At 45.2% G+C, this 27,010-nt stretch overlaps 1 protein-coding gene across 2 annotated transcripts; it reads left to right on the plus strand.

Annotated features, from left to right (window-relative positions):
* Positions 1–222: 222 nt before the first annotated feature.
* Positions 223–22,842, plus strand: dipk2ab (divergent protein kinase domain 2Ab). 2 transcript variants are annotated; one of them, XM_028970713.1, is made up of 4 exons: positions 223–682; positions 5,964–6,837; positions 17,458–17,761; positions 20,632–22,842. In XM_028970713.1, exons 2-4 carry the CDS (start codon positions 6,184–6,186, stop codon positions 20,961–20,963), a joined length of 1,290 nt encoding a protein of 429 aa, XP_028826546.1. In that variant the 5' UTR covers positions 223–682; positions 5,964–6,183; the 3' UTR covers positions 20,964–22,842. The 2 variants fall into 2 exon arrangements, with proteins under 2 accessions (XP_028826546.1, XP_028826547.1); XM_028970714.1 differs by lacking the exon at positions 223–682 and adding an exon at positions 781–1,229.
* Positions 22,843–27,010: the final 4,168 nt, after the last annotated feature.

Here is a 27,010-nt window from a genome sequence, read left to right on the forward strand (position 1 = left end):
AATACTATCAACACTATAGAAATTTGAAGAACACTATATTGTAAGGGTTTACCTGTAAAAACAGGCAGACGAGTGTGATATTTATTCCTCTTTGTGTATATGCACCGTGTATATGGATGGAGGTTAGGTTACAGACGCGCGTGCATGCCGTCGGGAGGCGGGGCTGCAGCCTTGACGACGCTGACATGATTGCCTGGAAACCAATAACGTAAAGCGTCGGAGGCGGTCGTAAATACTAATCGCGCAGTGTTGGAAAAAGTCGAGAGTACAATCCGTTGTGCTGGGCTGGCGAGCGGCGAGCAGCCCGCCGCGGAGACCCCCGTGAAAGGAAAACGGGCGTCGCGTCCTCGCAGGGGGACGGCCGAGCGGCTCGGCATAGATAACGGAATACCGACGCGGGAGCCGCCGCACAAAGGCGGGCAGCGCCGCGTACGAGCGGAGAGAGCCGGGCGCCCAGACCCGACGCCTTATTCCACCGGCTAGGCGGCTACGGCTAGTTACCGTGCGAGTTTCCCCACAGAAGGACGCACCATGCGCGGGGCGCCTGGAAGTCGCCTCGCCCCGCTCCTCCTCGCCGCGCCGCGGGCCGCCGACAGCCGCGAACTCCGGAGCGTGAGACGAAGTGGCCGCGGTGAGGGGAGTACTTCTTAAAGACGCCGAGGGAAGGAAAGTCTCGTCGCAGGTCGGTGCGCCTCTTGCTCCTGCTGCGGCTGCTTCACGGCGTCGCCGCTTCTCCTGTTATTTCTGCCCTCAGGCGTTTTTGTCGTCAACAACGATAATTATAATTATTAATATTATTACTTCGTTAAGGTCACCTGACCAACGTCGATATGTGATTTTTTTTCGCGCCGATTCGCCGAGTGAAGTTTGCAAAGCTTTTTCTAATTTACTATTTGTATTGTCTTGTGAGTTTGATAGTGAAACTCTAGTTTCTAGACGAGCGGAAAACGCGCGGGGGGGTTCGTGTTTCTGCGCCGACCTCCGGAACAGGGAGTCCGCTGATGTTCGCCTCGACTTCGGGATCAGTTGCAGCGGCCGGACATCGATCCGCGTCGTGTAGGAAAAAAAACAAAAACGTTTTATAAACTCGCATAGCTGGTTTGGCCGCGGATTTACACTCGGGAGGATAATTCGGAGACGGAGGTCCGTCAACAAGTGCCGACCGGGAAGTGCAGCGTCCAGGAGCAGAAGCCCAGCTGCTTCAGATCGCCCCGGTTTGACTTTCATCGGTAAACGGAACGTGGCCAAGATCTTGGATCCCATTTCGGACCCCTGACTATGGTGGGGGGGGGCAACAATTAATACAATTTCTTATTAATACAATTAAAAAAGACAGGGAGCGCCCCCCCCCCCCCCCCCCCCCCCCCCCCACACACACACACCCCAGTCTAAAACTAGTCTTATTCCTAGTTGAGAATATTAGCGCTTGCATGTACATAATTTGCATTTGCATCTTGCGACCTTTCCATCCATGAAGTAATCAGTTCTGGTCCACCAGGACCCCAACTATGAACGCAGTCGTTTTTAATTCACCCCGTTGTAGTTTTCCTTGCGCTGCGTCGTAGAATTTCTGGTGGCACCGTTTCAGAAAAGTCATCCAGGTTTCTTCCGCGGCGCAGAAAAAAGGGCGACCGTTGTGGCCAGTTTATTTGATGACTTTGTGCTCTGCAGACTACACAGAACCTCCATTTTTGGTCGGGAAGCCGTACGGCTCTGTAACTGGAGCAAACGCTGCCGTGTCATAATAACAGAACGCTGCTTTTGGTAAAAGGGGGAAAACAAAGACAAAAATTCTTGGGACAAAGAATTTCAATTATGGGCTTCGGTTGGGTGGCGTCTTTAAGGGTTCGTATCTAATTTGAGATGGAGATTCCAGTTCCAGTAAGCCTGTAATGTGCTCCCCTGTCATCTATTCATTTTCCTCCTTATTTGAATTCCGAGGCTGGTTGACAGTGGGTTTTATGGTCTGGATTCATATCGGCTCCTGCAGTCGATGGCTTTCAAAACACTTGTGTTCCGGCTCTTGCCACTTGCCTCTTTGCGACTGATGTGGCAGAGTGCTAGAAATAAACCGGCTGAGCTGGTGATTTACGCCGGGTTTCATTTTTAACTCCCTTCCTCCCATCTGCACAAGTTCCTTGTCATAATTTCATACTTTTTTTTTTTTTTTTTCTTTCTCCTCATAATGTAGGTTTTTGCTTCCTAAAGTAATTATGGGGAAAGTAAAACCGTGCCAGAAAGCGATGCTAATGCGTCCCAGTGGTGGCACATCCTGACTCACTCTCTGTATTTTATTTTTTTAAAAATTCTTTCCACACTGCCTTGTTCTTTGGTGTATTGTACACTTAAGACCGTGGCCGCGTGGATATCTGCTGGTTTTTCTGGCCCGGCGTGCCCTGGCTCTGTACGTTCCGGGCTCGTACGGTTTGGGGATCGAATCCACTGGGAGAAGCTCTGTGGGCGATTCAAACTACAAGGCTTATCACCGGATGAGGTTATTTTGAGAGGAAAGACGTGGTTTAGGGTAATAAAAATATAACCCGCCTTGTTCCTGTTTGGTCTGCCTGCCCCTTTATGTCGGCATTGACAGTTTTAGGATGTTGGTCAGACGTGGGGCATGAACGAGTCCGTTCCCATGGTGATTGTTGTGCCTGTTGAAGACCTGGCAAATCGTCCTTGTCCAGTCGCTGTGTGAAAGCTGATCTACTCCCTAATGCTCGTTCCTCAGGGTGTGTTGGCCGTTGATTATCTCTTTAAAGGTCAAAGTGAAGAGATCAATTGGATTATTTTAAGATGTGAGCGCAGTTTGTGTTTTTACTCCTTTCGGACTCTCAGCTGGCCATCTGGATCATTAGACTCTTTCATGTATGTCGACATTTTGGGTATTTCTGCCAAAAAAAAAAAAAAAAAAGATTGTTACAGGTTTTGCTCAGGACTATTTTCTGAGAAGATAGCTGGACTGTAGCTTTTGACCTGATTTAGCCGGTTTTATTTACTATTAAGTTCAGTGTATGCATCAGTAACTCCAGGATTTCGCAATAAACCTTTGTGAATGTTGTGATCTAAAATGCCTGAAGTTGTGGCAAATTTAGTGAAAAGTTGCAACAAGTTTTGTCAGGGTGATTTGCATCGGCTGGTCGCTCATGTCTGCAAGTCTCCGTGGGTGCTTATTTTTTCAATCGACTTTAACATTTATCTCTTATATAGCCCATAATTACATTTTCAGTACGTCTCAATGGGCTTTGACAGCAGGAAGTGTTGTTGAAGTCAGCCAATTGGCATATAGTGGCCACCTAGTATTTTTTTATGTGTGTGTGTGTGTGAGTGTGAGTGTGTGAGACTAGTCCTGACATCAAACTTGAGTTCAGATGTTGGAGCTGGACCGTCCCATGTTCCCAAGTTGTACTGCATTCCTGTTGATGCCGACACAGCGTCGGTACGACCCGCTGATTGGCTGAATTTATAGCAAAATAATGCAGCTTACACACACATCCGAGTGCAATTGTCACGATGTGCAGATTATTATTGTGAAATGTGTCTAGTGAATATTGTGATTTGCCGTGGAGAAGCCCATGTGACCTGCTGCCTCATCTGTCTCATTGACCGGACTTGTCTGTACAAGGCTTCCACCTGTTGTTTTTTCGGTGCCAAATGAGAACATCTGTAATGACTGAGAGAGTGAGCACTTCTTTTTTTTTTTTTTTTTTTTTTTTTCTTCCTTCCCTCCCCTCTTCACTTCTCTTCCTGGTTCCATATCTCTGAAATCAGCGATCCTGCCCTCCTCATTCCGGATCCTCGCACCCTGATAGACCGTGTCATCTTGTAACTGGCTGTGCAACAGAGATCCTATCGCTTTGGGGGGGACGTTGAATTGTTCTCGCAGCAATATTCTCCAACAGGCTAATGGAAAAGGTGCTCGCGTTGGGGCTTATCGTGCTCTGCCGCCATCGCCGACCTTTCCTGTGCTGGACGCTGGAGACGGCCGCTCCACGCGGCGAGTTAGGCCACCGCGTAGTGGACTCGCTGCTCCCGCGCCTTTATTTATCAGAGGTCTGGCTGTGGGAGTTTAACAGTCGGTGGCTGAGACACCTAATTTGTTTTCTGAGTTTTCAAGATGGTGCAACAAGATGTGCTCGTGAACTTTAAAACAGGGTAAAAATGACATTTCTATAAATACCATACACACGAGCCATGAGCCTAAGCTGTAAGAAGTTACACCTGAAGTCCCTGTCTCAATTTCTCGCTCAACTTCTCACTCTCTATTTTTGACCTAGCTTTTCCGAGCGCTGCCATGCGTGTGTGTGATCGGCCTGAAGGTCTGTTAAAATGTGCAGGGGGCGGGAGAGGGGAAAGGGAAAAAAAAAAACATTTACCCACATTCAGGTTGCCCGAGCTCGCCTCTTAATGAAGGGAGTGCTTGACCGCCGGCACTTGTAATTGGCACGGTCTAATGATCTTTAATTGAAAACGGCCCATTTGCATGGTAAGGGCCGCTGTGTGGGTCCCGACTCTGTGCGTAAAGATGTGAGGCTCAGATGTTGTGTACATGAAGGGTGTTTGTTCCGGATCAGGCTGTTATCCTTTGTCTGGGCAGAACAGTTCTTGAGACAATGGGAACTGCTGAAGAATAGCCGCTGCTCTTAAAGGTGCAGTGGGTAACATTTTAGTGCTTGCAGATTATTATTCGCTGCACACCCCTCCCTCACTGGTCCCTTTATGAGTGTGCATGCATCCTGACCTTTTGGGGTGGGGCAGTTGTGTTGCAGTACTCTCACAATGCATTGTCTGAAATGCGTTGCATCACGTTGCAGTGTGATTGTCTGTCTTTTCCAAAAGCAGTCTTAACTGAAGGAGAAAATCCTTGGAATATTTAAATAGCTGAAATTAATCTTACACAAATCTTTCGTAGTTAAAGGTGACTTGTGCACTAATGATAAAATACTGTACTAATAAGAATGTTATTTCTGGGATCCTTATTTCACATGATTAATTGCAAAAGTATCGCTAATTTGCGCTCCCACTGCTGCTACGTGTTTATGAAGGTGGTAGTAGCCTAGTGGGTAACGCAATCCGAAGACACGGGTTCAAATCCTTAACCCTAAATTGTCCTTTCTAGCGACGGATTGTATGTCGCTCTGGATGAAGCCCGTCCGATAAATGCCGTAAATGTACTAGATATGCCAGTGATAATTAACACTTTGTTTGCGGCCTCCCTTGCTGCACCGCTGATTCCAGTGCTGGGTTCAGGCACGTGCGCTTTCACACGCTGCTCTATCAGCAATCCATTTCCCCCTCTCCGCTCCGACTCCATCTGCGACACCAGGATTTTTCAAAGAGGCAACTTCAAAGGCAGATTACAACTTAGTAGGCCAAGTCTGATCAAAGGTTAAACTACGCACAGTGCGAAGCTGCTCACAAAGCACCCTGGCGTTTTTCCAGTTAGAGGCCAAATTTTTATTTATTTATTTATTTATTTTTTATATGATTGCATTGGCCATGGGCGCACAGCGCAGCATTAAAGTGTTGGTGCTTTCCGTCTCGCTGCCATTTTCGTGTGATTTGACATGACTGAGGTCTTTTAAGAAACCAGCGCTGTTCAATGCTTTTATTTATTATTATATTTTATCTCGGGCCCTAAGAACTTATTTCCCAGGGAGAGTCTGAATGGGCGAGCCCATGCCAAGGCTTTCCGCGCTTTATTGTCTTGGCTGAGATCCATCTTGTTCCAGTCTGAAAAAGTAATGACTTCTCTCAAATGACCTGAGCAAGTCCAATTTGTGAGACAATTTGAAATGCCACAAAAAGTAGCTTTTGTTTTATGGAGTTGTGTGTGTTGGCGCATGAGTTTCAGAGTTCATTCCAGCAGGGTGGAAAGTGATCTCTTTCACAGTGGACAAAATTGCTGTGTCCTAGCTATAGTAATTTTTTCTCTCTCTCTCTCCCCCTTGTTCTTCTTTCAATAGGTTTTCAGGGTTCACTTGTGGTCCTGAGTTGGAGTGGAGAGCATGAGCAGCGGGGCTCTTCTGGCAGCTGGACAGGGGAATCCCTCCTGCCGGGGCCACCGACTGCAGCTTTAAACGATGAGCGGACTCATATTGACGGCGCGCCAGTGAAATCTGGCCCCCTAAAGTTGCTCATTTTCCCTTCCCTAGCCCCCACAGGCCCCAACATCTCACCCCGAACATGCTGCGCTTCCTCCCCCTCAAGCTGGGCCGTCTGTACCGCTGTCTGAAGCTTCTGTTCGTGGTGGGCCTCTTCATCGTCCTGCTGATGAACACCCACAACCTGTTCACTTCCTTCCAGAAGAACGAGCTCACAGACCGTCGCTTCATCCAGCTCAACAAGTGCCCGGCCTGCTTCGGAACCAGCTGGTGCCGCAAGTTCATGAATGGCCAGGTGACGTTCGAGTCCTGGGGCCGTTTGCGATTCTTAGACGTCTTTAACGTCAAGAACGTTTACTTTGCCCAGTATGGCGAGCCCAGGGAGGGGACGCGCAGAATTGTGCTCAAGCGCCTGGGCTCGAGTCAAGAACTGGCCGACATTGACCAGAAGATCTGCAAGAGGGCCACAGGTCGCCCTCGCTGTGACCTGATCCAGGCTATGTACAAGACAGAGTTCGCGCGGCTGAACGGCGACGTTCGGCTACTTACTCCTGAGGTGGTGGAGGGCTGGTCAGACCTGGTGCACTGCCCTTCCCAAAGGCTGCTGGACAGGATTGTCAGGAGGTATGCCGAGACAAAGGACTCTGGAAGTTTCCTCCTGAAAAACCTTAAAGACACTGAGAGGATGCAGCTCCTGATGACCCTGGCTTTCAACCCAGAGCCCCTGGTCCTTCAGGTAAGGTTCCTGCCATTTCCCCAATTTTGCTCTGCTGACACAAGACCTACTGTGCGTGATCTATTGCCTGTGGTAGGACTGGCTGATCATAAGGTTTGTGCTTGAAATGCCCTTGATTATTCAGCCAGCAAAATAGAACCTGTCAGTTTGGTTGGGGTGCAGAGTGGGAAGGAAAAATACTCCTCTAAATTACAGGGTGTGTATATATTTTTCTCTCCCTTGTCCTTCTGCTTAGTACTTAACAAAACCTGTGAGTGAGGCAGTCGTTTCTTTTGGCTGAACTGTTAAAAAAATTTAACAGTTGAATACCATATCTCGGGTATCATTACATATTTAAAATGTATTTATACTGATATTAATTATTTAACTTTTTTTTTTTTTCTTTGGGGTCTTGGGTGGGGCTTTATATTGACCAGATATTAACAAATAATTAAACTATTCTGAAACTCCTCTCCTTGAGGAAACAACTGCTTTTTTTTTTTTTTTTTTTTTTTTTTAAAAAGAGGCTATTAAAGCAATTATGACCACAGTTGAATGTACTTGTTTATTAATTTTCTATATCTGTGTTGAAATATTGATCATAATAGTGTTCAATAATTGAGTACGTGCTGTCCCAATCGCAGCTCAGGATATGCTCTAAGCGATTGTAGAATGGCATACTTGGTCGCAAAGGAAAATGAAAAGGAACACACTTATCGAGTTTTTGGACAGGCTCGCCCATTTCCTGTCATTTTTCGAGGAAACAATTTAAGCTAATTGTGATTCATTTCTGCCTCACATAGCTGAAATTCATTATTGGGTACATTTACATTTACAGCATTTATCAGACGCCCTTTTCCAGAGCGACTTACAATCAGTAGTTACAGGGACAGTCCCCCTGGAGACACTTAGGGTTAAGTGTCTTGCTCAGGGACACAATGGTAGTAAGTGGGATTTGAACCTGGGTCTTCAGATTCCTAGGCGAGTGTGTTACCCACTAGGCTACTACCTTGTTTTTTTAAAAAAAAAAAAAAAGAATTTATTGTAAGGTACATGTGAGTTCATTTTGCCTCCATAGGGCAATTTTTAAGGTGACGTTGTGTAATAGTATTTTTATACTTTCTAGGCTGTACACTTTCACGTTGTCTAACATGCTTTAAGCTGCCGTTTAAGGCTGTCCTTCATGCTGAAATGGACATAGTGGATGTTAATGCCTATTATTTGCCTCCCATTTCCGAGACTGATTTACAACTGACCAATCAATTCCAATTTCATTTGGCATTGACTGTTCCTCCTAAAGGCCCAGAACAACAAAAGGACAGCCCTGTGAAGACGTTCAACATCAGAGCTGACCTCAAATCTTTCAAAGGAGAGCCCTGACACCCTGGGGATTTTGACAGACAAAAGCAAGCCCTGGCCTTTGGTGATCCAAATCAATAAAATATCTGATTAGTTCTCTTTCCTCACTCCCTTTTTCTGGCAGCTTGTTTGGACACTCATAACAAGGCAATCTACGCAAGGCATAAGATATTCCTTTTTATTGTGTTTCTGTAGACTGCAGCTATGTTCTACCAGTGTTACTTGAGAATTCCACAAGAGGGCCGACCGAAGAAAATTCACTATTAAGTCCACTATTAAAACGCCATAGTGTTTACTTTGATCGTGCTTTTGTTAAGACAACAGGAATTTAAAATTTTCGACTTTAATGAAACCTCTACTGGAATCTTTACGTAATGTCTCTCTGCTTCCCCTACTGTTCAAGTGTGTATTGCATCATGTATGCATAATATTAATTTGCACAGCTAGGGCTTGGTGCAAAGTTGATGGATGAAAATGAAACATAGCAACTCAATGTTGTGTGTGTATATATACATATTAAATAACATTGCGTTGCTACATTTACAAAAGGCCGGGATGTAGAAAGAAATGAGTTTTCCGGACTGGTTTGCAAAAATGATCAGAGCTCTGGTGCTTTTGGGAGAGCTAGTAGTAGCACCTTTGGGGCATCTGAGTGCCTTTGGCTGTTCCAGTAAAGCCAGGGAATGGGTTGGGAGGAGGGTGGGGTGGTAGGGCTCGCACCAGGCCATAAAGAATTCATCAACCCTGTAGAGACAAAGATGGTGATGTGCCGCAGCGCTCTGTTTCATAACTGTCTAACACATTCCATCTTGCAGGCTAGGCCGTGAGGAATCCTTACAGTAGCTGTAAGGACCACATTCCCCACCGACGGATCTCAAAGCCAAAAGAACAGACGGCCCGTTCAAAGCTTGTGGCGTCAGGTTGGCACAATGGCCTATTTTTGCATATGTTTTAGGAAGGAAGTAGGCAGAGCCTTTTTTCCCCAAACGTTAGCAGCCAGAGCCTTTGTGTCTCTTCAGCCGCTGCACAATTTGTGGAAGTTGTCTATTTCCTAAAATTTTCAGAAGAAAGCCAGAGCACCCCCTTGGTATTTGGGCTTTGAAGCCTGTGGCTGTATTGTCCTCGCCCCTCTGTTTGTCAGCATGAGAAGAGCTGACAGTCTATTGTCAGGAGGGAGACTATCATTGGTGTTGTGCAGTGGTTGACCAGCAACAGGGTATCTGTAGCACTTGGAGGAAGTCTTCTCTCTTCCCCCACCCTGCTGTGCAGTTCGATTTGTCTTAAAGGCACATCCTTGTGAAATGGGAATATACTGGGCCAGTATAGTAGGGGTGTTGGAACTTAATCTCATAATCAATGCAGACGTGGACTATTCTGCACCGATGTAGTGCAGAAACATAATCAGCCATAATGATGTTGCTTGGTGAATTTCTGGCCGCGACATTAAAAAGTCTAGTCAAAAAGTGCCGTTAGTGACGCTGCTGTGCTCCAGGTAGGAGTTTGGCCTTGTCCACACAAAAAGAACTCCTTTTGAACACCACTTGTTTGGTGTTTCACTGGCCTTCGCTTGAATCGCTGTTAAACGTTCATCTGGATTTTAGCAGTAATTGATGCCAAGAAAAACGCTGCATGAAATGTTATTTGAATGCCCGTGTGGACCCTTTGATTTGCTCCAATAAGCAGAAAACGGCCTGTGTTCAGTCTGGCTCCACAAATGCCTGAAAAAAGCCTTGTTCAGCCCTCTGGGTGAATGTCCTCAACTCTCATCTCACTGACTTATCTGAAAACATATTGTGAATTAATGTAGCAAAAATGTATGTAATGCATTGTGATTCATCGATAACCGGTGCATTGATAATCGTAATTTAATTGAATCGTGGGGCCAGTGAAGGTTAGCCAACTGATTAAGAGCATCACATAGAATAAATGGCAGAACCTGGTGACAATCACATATAAGTCATTCTCATAAACCAATGCCTTAGCTATGGCCTCTTAAATACATCACTACAATGTTGTTGTCATGTTTTTTGTTGGAATTTTGGAAACTTTGAACCGCCCCCTAGTGGACTTCTGGCTTAACAGCAATGCAAGCGTAAATGGGGTACAGAAGTATGATGTCAGTGTGCATTAAGACGCCATATTTTTGTGCGTAATGGGAGCTGCTAGCATGAGACTGTGGCAGCCCTGGAGAGCTTTGGCTTGTCTCCTTGCTCGGGCTGGCAGTAGGATGTGGGGCTTGTGGGTTAAGCCAGTCAATGGCACATCATATCTGTTCTCACCAAGATGTCCCCAACCCCCACCCTGCACTAAATTTAGTGTCAGAAAATGACTGTGTGTTTAGCTCTGCAAATACAAGCTATTCCTGGTCCAGGAAGCTTGTGAATGCTGTCTTTCTTCTCGCTCTCACTCTCTCTCTCTCTGTCCATTTATTTATCCATCTTTTTAAAGGAAGTGTTTTACCACTATGTTGAGGAAAATGTCACAGTAAGTAGACCTCGTCTGTACCCTTAAAACGAACACTGCGGCTTAAGCTGTTGACTTAATGCTGTTGACTTAATGTGTTTCACGGTGTAATCAGATTTGGTCTTTCATGCTGAAGAGAGAATGGCCATGTGTTTCCCCTCCTGAAGATGATTTTTATTCAGGAACCGCTGGCTCTTCTGTTTCAAATGGGCCTAACGGGAGCTCTGAAGGTCAGCGTTCCACCAGGAGCCGGCAGTTACAGTATCAGAAAGTACCATGTTGACCAGAGAGGCTTTAGCTGCCCCTTTGGTGCCCTATTCTGCCCTTGGGCTGGGCATTTAATTTTCATGCTGAGCCAGAGGTGCATGGTACGTGGTGTTCTTGCCGCTCATTGTGCCGAACACGGCTGTAACACAAAATATTCTTGGTCGGCAGCAGTTAGTAGTTTTGTTTGGGGTGGTACTTTACCCAGCTTAGCCCTGCGTGCCCCTTCTATTATTATGGGGGGCTGGTTGTTTACAGACTGAATCCGGTTTGTTTAAACCATGGCCGTGATCTGACTGGCCGTCTTTGGCTGCATGGTTGAGCTTGTGGAAAGAGTAGGCAGACAGACACACATGCAGAGAGAGAGAGAGAGAGAGAGAGAGAAAGAGAGAGAGCAGCTGTGTTTGGTTAAGTAAATGCCCACGGCCGATCTTGCATTCGTTCACCCTCTCAGCTATTCCTGATGTTAGTTTCCTGTGCCTGACTCTCATGGCTGCGCCACACACACACACACACACATACAGGGACCTGCTCCTGCACAACACTTTCAGAAGTAACTCACTGAACATGCAGTTTCAATCACTGTCTGGCACTGGAACTGTTCACAGCAACATCCCATGTGCAAGGTCCCACCCCTAATGAATTAGTCAGGTTGGTGTGAAGGAGGCGGTCATCTTTAAGGCTGACACTTTAAAGAAAGCCCTGAAGTAACTGCAGCAAATGAATTTCAGCAGGACCGACTGGCAGAGAAAATGGCCCAGTTGAAATAAATAAAACATTTCATACCAGTTTTCATCAAACCATGGACTCACCGCTGCTAGAACAAACCAAGTATATTACAACAAATTTTTCTTGCAGTTTAAAGACTCGCCTGTCGTAAATAACTTTGCAAGAATGTGGAACATGCGTGTTAAAAGGTAGATCGTTCCTTATTCAAATGCAGCTGGCTTGTAAGGTGTAAACTGGGCTATAAGGTGTAATGAACTTTACTGGAGAGTGGAACTGGATTCAGGAGTTGCTACGTTTCAGCCAGCTCCATCCGTTTTCTTTCTTCTCTCGGTTTTCCTTCATCTGCTTTCCCTGGATAGATTCACACATGAGGTTTGGATTAGTTTGGACAGAACCTGGACAAGGGTGGGATTTTGAGGATAGTTGGGGAGGGGGGCGTCTACTAGGGAGAAGCTATCTTAAGAAGACATTCTTAAAGTGACACACAGCGAAATGTGACCTCTGCATTTAACCCATCACCTTAATGAGCATGAAAGGTGCCTGGGGAATAGTGTGTGGGGATGGTGCTTTGCTCAGTGCCACCTCAGTGGCACCAGCAACCTTCCCATCCTATTACGGACCTTTTTCCTTACCCGCTAGGCCACCATTGCCCTCTGGGCTGTGGATTATGCTGGATAGGGCTCAATTTAAAACTCCTACAATGTGGTTTCCTGGATTTGTATGTATTTATGTATTTATTATATATTCTGGCTTACAGTTGAAGTGTACCTATAATGAAAATGACCTCTCATCTTTTTAAGTTGGACAACTTGCACAATCGGTGGCTGCCAAATGTTTTTCTGCCTCACTGTGTGTGTGTGTGTGTGTGTGTGTGTGTGTGTGTATTTTATATGTACCACTCACATTAAGTTAGAGATATTGTTATTTACATGAGTGCTTTTCCTATTTGTATTTGAATTTTAATGAAATAAGTAAAAGTTGCCATTGATATTACTAAAGTATAGTATGATAATGTATGAGACGAGACGAAACACCATTTTCATTAGTTTAATATTTATTACCCCAAAAATGTAGACAATAGCAGGGATAGCCCCAAATAACAAAAAAAAAAACTGACAACGCCAGTAGCGGGTGTTTCCACCATTTGCCGCAATGACAGCTTGACAGCGACGTCTCATGCTCCTCACTACCCTCATGATGATGTTCTGAGGCAATGCGCTCCACTCTTCCACGAGTGCTACATGCAGTTCTGCCAGGTCACGTGGGGGTAGGGTACAATCATTCAGTCTCTGCTTCAACTGGTCCCAGACGTGCTCTATGGGGTTCAGGTCAGGGGACATTGATGGCGAGACCATGTGAGGCACTCCAACTTCCTGAAGTCGAGCTGTGACACTTCTGCCATGATGTGGTGGAGCATTATTATCCATGAACAGAAAGTTGGGGGTGTGCTGGTGGAATTGGGGGATGATGATGGGTTCTATTATGTCTCTGAGGTTAGAATCTGCAGTGACTGAGCCATGTACAATCACCAAATCTGTTTTGCACTGATGCTGCTGTCTTGGTGTCACCTTGGAGCCACCTGCAATGGTCATCTGGCATTCAAGTCAAAGCAGAGTCGGTTGTGAAAGGTTTGCTGGAAACCCTAGTACGCCCATCCTCCCCTCCCCTCCCCTCAATGCCATGCCTCCTCATACCAGGTCCTCTGGCCCTCTGACTCTGGATATATGTTACGGTACATTTAGCCGTCTTGGCGGCCGTGGGTAGGAAATGCCGAGAATTTCACCGCTAATGGGGGAGGTGAGGTGGCCATATTTCCTCGCTAGCTGCTAATTTGTGTTGTGTTCAGTGAGTTTCAGCTAGTTGTGGTTTCCCTGTGAGAGTCTGACCCACTTTCATCTTTCTTGAGCAGCAAAGCATCAATAAGCACATGTTTTTTTTTTTATAAACAGTGGACAGGCTGTGCCCGGGGATCACATCATGCTGATTTGGCCCTGGAACGACTCTCATCAGCCTGGTTGCAGTGTGGCCATCTCTCTTGTTCACTTTCATACGCGCACACACACACACACACACACACGCGCGCGCATGCACTCCCGTGGGCGTCTTCTCTTTTGGAAGGACATGCTTTGGCGAGCAGATGTCAGGTCGCAGGTGCATGTTCCTGTGGATTTTGCTGCACTTGTTTCATCTTCCTCCCTCCCGCCCCCCACTCCAACCCCATTCCTCAGTTTGGAAACAGGCCATTTATCTGTGTAGTGGGTGGATGTGTGTGTGTGTGTGTGTGTGTGTGGCGGGGGGGGTAAGGCATCTCAGGAGATTTGGATTAACGCTTCTCTTTGTCAGACGCTGCAGTCTGCTGCCTTTTAATACCCCCCCCCCCCCCCCGCCCCCAATTTATACCAAATAAATGTGTTTTGTCTGGAGAGCCCTCTGATATTCTGTCACTCTTCTTTCATGTGTAGGTTTGTTTTTCAAATGTGCTGCTTTTTTATTGTTTTGCTGCAGAATTGTGACATACTCAGTCGACACAAGCTTCATTTGTTAAAGTAAGCTTTGCCCCGAGGTGAAAGATTGCTGTTTGTTTCAATGAACGTTGGACAAGGATGGAAATGTTGCAGTTTTCTACTTTTTTATTTATTTATTTTTTTAATAAAATTTTCTGCAAACCATGTCTTTCTTTTTTTTTTCCCACCAAGAACTTTTCCCCCTCTCCCTCTTCAGCACTTTCAGTTAAATAAAGTGCACTAGACGGTATACGAGACTCAGGCTTCCAATTTATTTAACCACTTCAATGGCTCATTGACAGCATTAATGACTTCGGCCAAGTTCCTGTTTGAAATACGCCATGGGGAAGGTGATTGGCTGTGTGTTTGACCATTTATTCGTTCTCCGTCGGCAACGGATGGGGCACTTTGTTTCACACTCTTCTCTCATTTATTGGCCCCATCATGAAATGATCCTGCACAATTAACGTGCCCCCTTTACACACGATGAATCTTTAAGTACTCTGAATTAGCATAACGTGGAGTTGCGGGCAGTGCTCGTGGTCGAGTTAGCACCCCTATCAACTCAAGACCCTTTAACACTTGACTGACCTGTACAGAGGACACAAAGGTGTCTTCAGAGGCCCGGGTCCTTTATTAAATCTGGTTTTACTTCATATAGGGGGTTTCACTTCAGTGGACTTCATTTAAATGGGAATGACTATTTGTTTTGATTAGATTTACTAAGCCTATTCCTTTTGTAGCCTGTAATATTTTAAACATCATAATTGTTTAACCAAATTTCTTGTTTGTCATGATATGCCAGTCACTTTTCCTTTCAGGGAACGCAATTGAACAAACAGTGAGTGAATCTAAATGCAGGACTAACTCAATCTTCCTGACTCCACATGCCACAACACTTCCATCTGAATGGTCACCGTTGTCCACTGCAATCTGTTACTGTTACGCTAGTCATTGCACAATGCACTTAACCAGAATCCATAGACCTTACACAATCCTGTCTGTGTCTTATGTTCTCATCTTTGCTTGCTTCCCTTTTTTTTCCCCACTACTTTTTCTTCTTATTCTTTTTACTACTTTTTCTTTTAATCTATTTAACTTCCCCCTTTATTTTATTTTACTTATTTCTATAACTATAACAGTCAGGATGCATTTCACTGCGTGTTGTACTGTTATAACGAAGCATGTGCCAAATAAAAATCTCACTACGTATGATCTGTGGTCAAAAGGGCAAAGAGCACAGAACCACTGGTCTTATTGGTTCTGATTGATGTTGAGATTTTTTTCGGCATTATGCGGTGATGTACGTTATAAAGGGGTATAGGTGTGCTCACCTGTGGTTTGGTTTAAGAGTTCCCAAACACCCGCCTGACTCTGGATCAAACCAGCCGGAAGCCTGCGGGAAGTAAGGAGGGCCAGGGGAACGGTGGGCTCCAGCTTTGGTTGATCAGATGCTCTCAGATAGCATTGGTCCTCTCACCTGCAAATTATTTATTATTCCCTTTGCATTTTGCTTCTGGAATGTAATAAAAATATTTTAAAGGCTTTCGTCATATATAGTGACTGTGTTTGTACATGCCCATTTAGCTCTGGTATCATTACAACATAACTTGGTATTTTTTTACTGTTTCACCCATATCACATGGCTGTTTGTGCTTCCTGGGGTTGATTGAGACTAATAAAGCCGGTATGTGAAACATCAGGTCACCCAGTTCATAATCTGGCAAGGTGCTGTGAGGTAATGCTGACCATCACACGAAGGGTGCTGGTGCTTCCTCCCCTCATGGTGTAGGTTTTAAATGATCAGCCGGAGTTTAATATTCATATGCATTTACATTCATTTTTAATCACCTCCTCTAATCCTGATCATGGAGGGGAGGTATATAACACATATATAAATAACACTGTGAGGTGAAAATGTTACTCCGGTGGCAGGGGTGTGCCAGTGACGTCACTGAGGTTCATTGCTGCAGCATGCGAAGGTTGTTCACTAGTGCTAACAGTCAGCACTGTGTGGGCATGTGCACCAGGTCTGTTCACACTTTATTCAAGGTTCAACTTTCATGCTGTACACACACACACACATACACACACACTCTGCCATTTCATGGGGAAATAGTCTCTACACATAATCAGAGGTGACAACACTGATGCAGAAGTTGTCCTCTGATTAATTGTTTCAGGCTGGTGGTCAGAAAAGGCTGCTTTTGACATTGTCTGAAGACTACAGATCACATTTAAAGCACTTTTTAAAAATATGTGGCTTCTGGAAGTGTGTTGTGTACAGTAATTTTGGTTTACGATAAATTGAGCATAACACATATTTTTCAAATCATTTCATGAAACCATATATCATAGACTACTGCATGTTTGTAACACACAGGTATATGGCTGTAAAATTCATCATCATGCCACAAGATGTCCAAAACGATCCTCGCGATCAAAAGCAGGCGATCTGCACACTACGTCAGGAACACCATTGTAACACATCCACTGTTCCTCACACTTTTCCTGCAGATATGGACCGTTAGGGAATGAAGCAATGAATTCTTTGTGTAGCACTGTGTAATTCCACTCATTACTTTAATGTGGCTGAATGTCGGGGCAATTAAATAAATGAGCAGATTTGTGCCATTAGGATCAGAAGTTTAACCTGTACAGGTCTGGGCCTTCTGGAATTCACCCCAGGCATACTGAAATCAGGCTGTCTACTCACAAGGACCGCTTCAATAGCCTACTTCCTTGCTATTCCATAGGGATAGTCCTGCATATAATTTTAAACAAGCTGTTGTTTTCTCTAAAACGATGTCAGACATGACAAACACTAGATATGGACAGGTCCCGTCACAATTATGAGCAGATTTAGAAAAAAATACATTGTCTAATTATTCCCTAGCTCTGAAAATAATATTGTAAAAATGTTGCCTACAAGTGCCATTGAAATGTGCCACGGGGAAGGTGATTGGCTGTAAATTTGACGCACGGGACGTTTGGTTTCATGCTCTCGTTGCCAATGAGCGGCTTCTCTGTCTGCTTCGCTGCATAGTTCAGCGCAGGCCGAGCTCATAAGCTGTTGGCTGAACCGATGCACAGCTTTTATGTTCCAGACAATGTCTGTCCAGATTGCGTTTCCACTGCACCCCACTGTATGAATATATGACCCCCCTCTCACCTTAAAAACACAATGCTGTTTGTTTATTTAGAGAGGGGGGAAAAAAAAGTGACACTTGAGAACGATGTAACGGCGAGAGCGTGCCGTCTGTATCAGCCCTGATCTCTCATTCACCCCCCCCCTGCCCGTGTTTCGTCTCTCTCCCCACAGAGCTTTCCTTCAGATGAGGGCTGGCCGTTCGCCAAGTACCTGGGTGCGTGCGGGCGCATGGTAGCGGTCAACTACGTGGGCGAGGAACTGTGGAGCTTCTTCAACGCACCATGGGAGAAACGTGTAGACCTGGCCAAGCAGCTGATGGACATCGCGGAGCAGCTCACCAACAATGACTTTGACTTCGCCCTCTACCTCCTGGACGTCAGCTTTGACAACTTTGCTGTGGGCCCGCGGGACGGGAAGGTCATCGTGGTAGACGCGGAGAATGTGGTGGTGGCCGATAAAAGGCAGATAAAACAGAGTGAGTTCTCCTCCTCCTCCTCGTCTCTCTTCTCTTTTCTTACATGCCTTGTCTGTCATCATAGCTCTACTTTCTCCTCCTCATCTGATTAAAACCAGGACAATTTGTAAGTGTTTCTTGTTGCTGAATGTGTTCTCAGAGCGGGTATCACACTCGCCTATGAACCAGGAGACCCAGGTTCAAATCCCACTTACTACCATTGTGTCCCTGAGCAAGACTTTTAACCCTAAAGAGTCCAGGGGGGGACTGTCCCTGTAACTACTGATTGTAAGTCGCTCTGGTTAAGGGCATCTGGCCATAAAAGTAAATCAGTCTTTGTGTCAGAATTTGTGGCCATGTTTTTCTCAAAGCAGCCTTCCTGAGCTACGTTTGTCCTTCAAACCTTGCTTGCTGCAGCCACAGTCATTGTTCATTGAGTGAGACTTCTCAGTGAGAGCCATGGAACTTATATATATATATATATATATATATATATGGGGCAATGGTCAGTTGCTACACAGTTACTCACCCTTTTCTGAAACGGCCATTCCATCAAAGTGGAAACCCATGTAGAGCCAATCAGGGGGGTCTGAGAATTCTCATTCCTCTGCAGGGAAAGGGACATCTGATGCCGTTTTTGTCAGGTAAAGCAGTGTTTGTGGTCCAAGACAAGTCTGGTTGGAATATTTCCTATACTTTCTGCATGCACGTATGACCGGAGTTCAGGAGAACTGAGGGACTTCCGAACTAGGTCTGTCCTGAATGGGGAACTTGTCAGAGAGCCAAAGCCAAACAGCGCTGCTCTGTCAAACTAGCTGGATTTCTGAGATGGAGAGCATGCCCTCCCAAGGTCAAGCCTCTCCCTTTACTGAGACTCACTTCTCTGCCAGCACACATCAGACCACACTGCCAGATCACGTTGCCTCTGCCGGGCGGGGAAATTGCATGCCGTCTGAGGGACGGGAGAAGCGGTTATGATTAATATAAGGTTATTTCTGTGTCCTTGTGACAAACATGGACTCGAGTTATCTCCCGGAGTGTTTTGAGATCGTGTTTTGGGGGAAGGGGGTGTTGTGGCGCAGTAAGCTCCTACAGCATCCCATTACGAAAATGTGACCGAACCGACGGCATGCTCGGCAAGCCAAAATCAAACTCTCATAACAGGCATCTCGCGCCTTCCCTCTTATCTTCCACACTTATTCTGAGCGTGCAAGCGGATATTTAATTTGCTGGGAACAAACACGAATCCGGGGTTGCCATTACCAATGTGCAACAGCTTGGGGGCGGCCAGGCGATTTAAATTTTTTTTTTCCTTTGACAAAGTTCAAAGCAAATTCTTATGACGCGTTGGTCAGGAATCCGAAGGACATGAATTCCGCGCTTACCATAAGGTGGCTTGGAGGCTTTAAACGGGAATGTTTGCCTAGCCAAGCGATGCATGGAGCGGCTCTGGCCTTAAATGAATTTAGCGCTTAAGCAAGGTTCTGCTCTGCTGGTTCTAAGCAACAGAACTGTGTCCAAAGCCTAGATGGCAAATATCAACAAGACCTTAGGCCATTTGGCCATCTTGAGGGTGGTCTGTGTGTGTTTTGTGTGTGTGCGCGCGCACACCTTGTTCAGCATCTTGAGCGAGTCGGCCCCAATATTGGGATAATCTGCTTCTTCAAACGTTCTGTTGTCACAGAGACCGCTTTGCATTGCAAAGGCCGAGATTTGTTTAGGACATTTTTATTCTTCTGCCCGACAGGAGAGTCTGCGGAGAGGGGTGAAAGGAGGCAGGTCTCGCTTTTGTCTATCGCTCTGGAATAAATTTCGGAATGGCGTCCTCACTCTGCGGTGCGGCAGACCTTAATGAAATGGTCCACTCCGTGAAGCCTCCACCCCCTCCGCCCAGATTCTATGTGATGTGTGCGGGGTTTTCAGCCTTAGAGTAATTGGCTTCCGCGCATCCTGCCGTTTCCCAAGAGCTGGCAGATCTGTCTTTTGTTTTTTTTGGAACGGAGAGAGGATCCATCGATTGGGCTGGAGGCTTGGTCCTTCGATTCGCGAGAGAGAGAGTGCTGAAAGTTTGCAGGAGTCAGAGATGCGAAGTGCCACTTTTCTGCTGAGCCACTGGTTTTGCTTTGTATTTTTTATTTTTTTTTATTAAACTCTCTATTGCTTTGCCTGCTAATTTAGCCTCAAGATGTTTATCATTGCTGTTATTTTATTCCGCCTGATTGCAGAGGGTGCATGCAATGAACAGCGCTAGTGGTGGGGCTGGAAGTTTTGGGGGAAACCACTTGGCCATTCAGAAAGCTGCTTTGTGTAAGATTTTTTGTGTGAATTTTAAGCTTAAAGCCAAGCAGAAGAAATAAAAAAACAAAACAAAACTATTTTTGACATAATTTCATACATCCATGTCTGGGTTTCAGCAATATTTACTGAACAGCTAAGACAGTCTACCCCATGAGACGATAGTGAGACATGGCATAAGGTCCACTCTCAATCCTACCTAGGGATGAGCGGTTAATTAACAGCAAAAGAAAATTGGCTTCCAGTGATTACCAAAATGACATAATCAATAAACAAATGCATTAATTTTCTGTTGTGAAGTTGCATTTTAAGAAAATCCTTGCAGTTGACTGTGTTAAAATTGTTCAATAAAGGCTCCTAAAGGGTTAAGAAGTCATTGATGAATAATTTTGGCCTTTCCGCCTTAGTCTGTGACCTCTTGTTTCTGTTGCTCTTCTCCCGCTGGTAAGGTTTGTGCTTAAATTAATTTTGCATTTGCAGTCCAGGTGAATTCCCTTGTTTCTCATGATAGGGACCGTTTGCTTTCTGTGGGAATAACTTGCATCAATGCAAATGATGCATTTTATTGACTTCTTTTTTTCCCCTCATTTAAACAGATAAACCAGAAAACTATGATGTGTGGTACGAGAGCAAGTTTGAGGAATGTGAGAAGGAGGCCTGCCTCTCCTTCTCCAAGGACATCCTGTGCTCCCGGGTCACAGTGGACCACAACTACTACGCCATCTGCCAGAACCTGCTGTCCCGCTACGCCACGTGGCGTGGGAGCACTGGAGGCCTCCTCCACGACCCTCCGCCACACATTGCCAAAGACGGACAGCTGGATTCCTTGCTGGACGAGTGCGCCAACCCCAAAAAACGTTACGGCCGCTTCCAGGCAGGGAAGGAGCTGCGAGAGTACTTAACTCAGCTGGTTGGCCCAGCCAGGTAATGAACGCTAGCGCTTGTTAGCGCAAAAAAAACAAAAAAACAAAAGCCCATTAGCAGCAGTGATGGCCCACCCCAGACTGACTTTTGAACGCCATAGACTCCATCCACAACACAATTTCCTCTTTCTTCACACGGCAGCATTATTATTTCTATTTTCTTTGAAGTGCTGGGGAATAAAATGTAAGAATAGAGCCCAACTCAGTCCTGTTTACATTGCGCGCACTCATCGTCATGGCTTCTCATCACATTCCCGTTACTGGAGCGCGTTTCCTTGCAGGACTTTATGCTGGCCCCTCTGGCCCCTGGCCTCTCAGGGAGGTTGGGCGGGAACCAGGACTCCCTGCTGAGGAGTGATTGGGTGAAGGAGCCGTCCACAGGCTGCCACTGGAGGCCTCGATGACCCACCCAACCACCCGCACCACCTCAGGCCAAACATCTTCCAGAGAAACGTACTGGACTCTACTTGCTTTGTCATTGGAATTTTTTTTTTTTTTTTTTTTCAAAAAACTCATCTGAGCAAAACGGCAAAACTTTTATGTTGGGTTGTTTTGAATTAGCAGAACTTCAGATATGAACCCACTCTGCAAGGCAGCTTAGGAGCTCCATTCCAGACAGAAAGAGGAAACCATTTTCTTCATAGGAAAAAAAAAAAAACCATCTGTAATTAAATTAGTGCCCTGGGATTTGGCAATCAAAAATAAATACAATAACTGAGGCAGATTTTCTGAAGTGTACATAAGAAAAAGAAGAGAAAAATAAGATTTTTTTTTTTTTTTTTTTTTTTGCAGATGTTTTGCATTTTACCAAAGAGACAGGATATACAATACAGAACTCCTCTCGAAACTTATGAGGGTCTCCAGAGAGTCAGGGGTCTCCATCCCACTTTTAAACAATCAGTGTAACAATCTGTAATAGGGAGTTGAAGTTGGAAGTCTCCAGTCTCTTATTTGGCTGCATAATGGTAATTAATAATAATAATTAACAGGTGTTCTACCCTTTGCTGCACTAACACCTAGACGTTCTTGAATAAGGAAACATTAAAAAGGCAGACAGGGACAATGGGGAGCATAAAAGGAAGGATCCTCCACCCCTTAAACTTTTGCTATGATTTTTTTTTTTTTTTAATTCGACAGCTCTCAATGCGATTTAATCAAAAATTCATCAAATGTCCCTAACACTCAGCTTGAGCTCGGTTTTGAAGCTTGGAGGCACCGTGCTTTCATGCTGCCAGACCTGAACTTCGAACTGATTTTTTTTTTTTTTTTTTGGCACTCAATGAACCACTGAATTAAATAAATAAAACAAAAAGAATCTAAAGTCTGTGTGCATTTGATAATGAACTATTAGGGATTTCTTACTGAGGACAGACATCTGATATCACAGATCGTTAGAGCGTGGTGCCGTGCAGAGGTCCCTGACGGCAATCCCATAATGCCACGCGCTGCACTGCAGAACCTCCAGATAATGATAATCATTGGAGCTCAGTCCCCACCCCTCGCTCCCACACAGAGAAAACATTTCTCTTGGAAGCAAATGAAGAAATCATTGTTGCCTTTTATACCTTTATTGGGTCCAGGGCAATCAACATCTATTTGGGTTGGAAAAGCAATAAATGTAAAGAAGAAGAAGAAAAAAAAAAAGTCTCAATCTTTCCACAGGTTGTCTAACATAATGACAGTCACAGCGGTGGGGACCCACGTCCCCTTCTGGATGCAGTACGCGGAGGGGTTTGGTCTGCGCAAACAGCTGTCTGCTTTTTGTACTGTACTTTATCATTTTATCAGCAATGTCTGATTTTACTGTGCCTTTCATTCAGAAGTTGTATTTACAACTTTTAGTGGGTTTAAATATTAAAATAAATGACTATATATATAAATATACTTACCCAGTGTGTCTTGGCTCAGTTTTTTTTTTTTTTTTTTTTTTTTTTTAAGAGCAGAATGTCTCATGACTGTCTCATTTTTCCTCATGATTTTTTGGGGAAGTGGGTAATAAAGCCCAGAATATCAGTGCACTAATGTGCACTTTAATATTGCTGAAAATACTGCTGCCTTGAGCCATATAAATTTTCCAGAGACCTGTGTCCAATTTGTCATTCTTTTTTTGGGGGGTACTATTTTCAAACTGGCTCTGAGTGCAACACCAAGCATGGGCTTGTTCGCAAGTGTACGGTTTAAGTAGATGACCCAGGAAAATCGCTTGGTACTTTTCTGTATCTTGAAGAAGGAAAATACTATCCATTTTGTTTGGAAATCAGTATTTACAGTCATTAAGAACATTATCTTTAATGACTTTTTGTATAAACAGTTTAAAATTGCATTATGAGCACATGCTGCTTCCTTGTTCTAGATTATGTAATCACATGCCCATCAATACTTATCAAAAGCGATTTTTTTTTTTTTTAGTTTTCGCTATCCTGAGGAAGCTTTCGGCCTTGTAGTAGAGGGGAAAAAAAACCAGACTGATCCCCCGCATTATGCAAAGAGCACTGCTCCAGTAATTAGCATCAGTAGCTGGGTCGGCAGTTGCTTTGATAACGGTCACCTACTTTTGAAGTAGCATTAGCTAGTCGTAGTTTCATGTGCCCCTGTGTGTGCATATCATTGTGAAAGAGGTGCTTTTATCCCTCATACCTACCCAGCTCATCCTTCTTTCAGATTTCAGAAGAACCTTTTTTTGGTCTATTCCGCAGTAAAATTAGAGGTCTCCACTACACCATGTGTGTGTCTGTGTTTATTCTTTTTAAATACCCCCTCTTCTCTGTAATTGCGTTCCTTCCTGTGCACACACCCAGTGGTTTACATTGTGCATTGTCACCCAACACCCAGACTCCAGGCCTGTGTTTGTCTGAGTTGATTGATGCCCATGGCGTGTGCTGAGACGCTGAAAAATAATACAGAAAAAGAATCTGACTTCTGAGGTGTCTGCTGTTTCAATTCATTTACATAAACATTGCACCAGGCCAGGCACTGGTGCAATGCAGCCAGACAGACAGAGGCAGGCCATTCAATCTCTTGAGCACCAAGATTTTGTTGATTAGCCGTACAGAGACCTATAACTGTGTTTCTCATTCAGCTGCTGTAATATTTAACAGTGGATTAAGCATTTTGCTCAAAATAATTTAATACGCAGTGTTTCCAGCAACATTCTTAGATGTGCACTGGTCAGCATTAACATGAAAATAAACTTCTTAGGCATCTCAAGTAGGCAATTTCACACCTATGTTTAGTGCTGAGCCACATGTGGCTCAGGGACACGCAGTTAACCCCTGAATTGCATGGTGTCTTTTATAATAAACAGTCATTTTGTTGGAAGGGCCATTTATTGGATCAGTGAAATAGGGTCTGTCTGTTGACCAAAGAGAACCTATTCCAACCTTTAACCAATGTTTAATTAGGGTTACCACCGCTTCTGGATCAATCTCGCACATGAAATCCCATACCTAATCTATTCCCATATTTATCTATTCTGTTCAGTGGCATATGTAGACATGTTCACAAACTAGAGCAAAAAATATTTCTAAAGATCAGGAAACATGCAACAGCTGTAGACATGCGCTTAGGTACTTCACAATGTCATCAGTGACCTTCATGTCCATTCTGTCAGTTGAGAGTTCAGAGCCCTGTTGCACTGCAGCACCTGCACTATTTCAAGTGGATTGAAACGAACATCAGAAAAATGCAATTCTACTATTGACCATAGTCCATTATGAGCCAAATTACCCACAGCAAAAGGTTAAAGATAAGATGATTTTGGTCCCACAAATGTGAAATTTGCTCACTTTAGACAAGTCAATATTTTTAATACAAAAAGAACCAAAAAAATTAAAAATACTATGAGGTTATGAGAAGTTATGTAAAAATAAGTGTCCTGAGGATTTAAGGTGTCTGTAAGAAAACGTATGTCCTAATGAAAACGTTTTCAAAGGGTGGGGGGTTAGTTGCCAGTTAATGATTCACACAGTCATAAAAAAATCCACCAAGAGCACAGCTTACCACCGCTGTGTTCTTGCAAGAGACGATTAACCCTGATGTGCATGTACGTGAAGAGTAACCAGCCAGCCTCCAGCATTACACTGTCCTGCACTGGGATTACCAAACCGCTGCAATGATTGTCTTTGTCTGTGACAGTGTTGCGCCTGGCGTTTTTTTTTTTTTTTATCCTCCACCTGTGAAATCCTTCCCTGTTCCCTCATATATCTCTCCAGGAAGGCTGAAACAGAGAAGTGCGTGTGGGCCGCCCTACAGCAGCCCGCCGGTTCGTAATCTCAGCACGAACACAAGAGCAGGCTCGCCTGTGGACGGCGAAAACAGGGATATCTTATTCAGACTTCCCTCTGCTTCGATCACAGACGGAGGGGGGAGGCGGAAAGAAAAATGAGCATCCACCCCAACCCCACCCCCTACACACACACACACACACACACACATGCCCTGGTTCTTTTCTAACTTGATAAAAAAAAAAAAGTCTATTTCATGGTCTGTCAGGGTGTGCAAGAGTATGCTCCGTTTTTAGAACTGGAATAACTCATCTTTTCACACGGAAATAAATCTGGCCAGCGTTGCATGTGGTCAATAAATAGCCAGCTGTGGGTCTTCTGGCTCGGGTGGCTTTGCCTTGGGGTTCTCTCCGGAGCAGGGAGCATGATGAGGGGAATGAGATGGAGAATGGGGGTGGGCTATAGGAAGGCCTGAGCCTGCCAGACAATTTCGGATGGTTGATGGGGGTGACATTCCCACTGACCTGGGTGTACGTGGAAGGTAAAAAAAAAAAAAAAAAAAAAAAACTCAATTGCAGCCCTGCGAAAACAATTCCTAAACCGGGACAACCAAGGGCAAAGAAAAGGCGAGCTGCACGCTCCTAACAGCTGTGTTCAAAGGAGCGGGTGCAGCCTACTGCCAAAAAGTGACCGAGGGCCTCTCCCGTTCACGCCCTGCTAGCCTGTCGCTGAGATCTAATGAATAATGCACACGTTCTGGCCATTGCAACGCTGTGCAGTGCTGTGTGTGTGTGTGTGTATGTGCAGCCTTTGTCTGCTGTAATCCTTGCTTTCCCAGTCCGGACAACCCCCTCACATACAACAACCAAACATCCCCCTTTCCTCACAACACACAGAGGTCAAACGCGGCATCCAGCGAGCTTACCCGGCGGGCGGTGCTGCACACAATCCCATTACCCGCCCGCACCGCACTTTAAGATCGTATTATCATCCGCCTTGGGGGATGTTCTGGTGGAGCGGCAGGTGCCCTAGATGGACAGCCGATTAGGCCTCCCCTCCTCTCCCCAAGCACTCCGAGCAGGTGCCGTAAGCGCCGCTTATACACTTCCTTAATTCGCCGCATAGATAAACACAGACACGGTATACGGCACGGAGATGTCACTGCCGTGACCAAGTGGTCGGAGCAGGACTGTTCGGAGCACGAATGATCCTGGTTTAATTATTTACTCGCCCCTGCTCTACTGTCTGCTGCGTCTGCTCAGCAATATTGACCGGAGCAGCCTGCTGTGGCCGGTTGAAACAATGGAGAGCGGAACCAGCTGCACTGGTGACAGTTAGGCCGTGAATGGGGACAATGAAACCAAATTTGTTTTCTGTTGGGGAAAGCTGAAATGTCTATGTGCTAAAATATTTCCAGCTACCTATTGACCCTTTTCTCCTTCCGCCCAGTGCACCTCCATTTTTTTAACCATCAGTAAGACAGTTTTTTTTTTAAAGCATTAGTGTGTCACACTAGTTAAATGAGACAGGGGCTGTGCTGTTGGTTTAGCCCATGTTGGGTAAGTGTGGGTCTCGTGCTGAGAATAAAGTGCTGACAGCGTGTGGCGACCTCAGCACGCATCAGGGGGGCTGCGACTCGCCATTCAAATGGCTCTTTGCATTTTGAAACCACGACACACCGCCTTTTTTTCCACCTTCAGATGTTCAGTCACACTGAACAACACTCAACAGCAGTACATTTGCGGTGGCACTGCTGAAATGTTTCAAACTGTCAGCTGCCCCGGGAATGCAGCAGTCCTCTGGTAAGGGTCTTGAATGACCGCTGTGAC

Source organism: Denticeps clupeoides, chromosome 2, assembly GCF_900700375.1.
Source record: "Denticeps clupeoides chromosome 2, fDenClu1.1, whole genome shotgun sequence".
Classification (NCBI taxonomy): domain Eukaryota; kingdom Metazoa; phylum Chordata; class Actinopteri; order Clupeiformes; family Denticipitidae; genus Denticeps; species Denticeps clupeoides.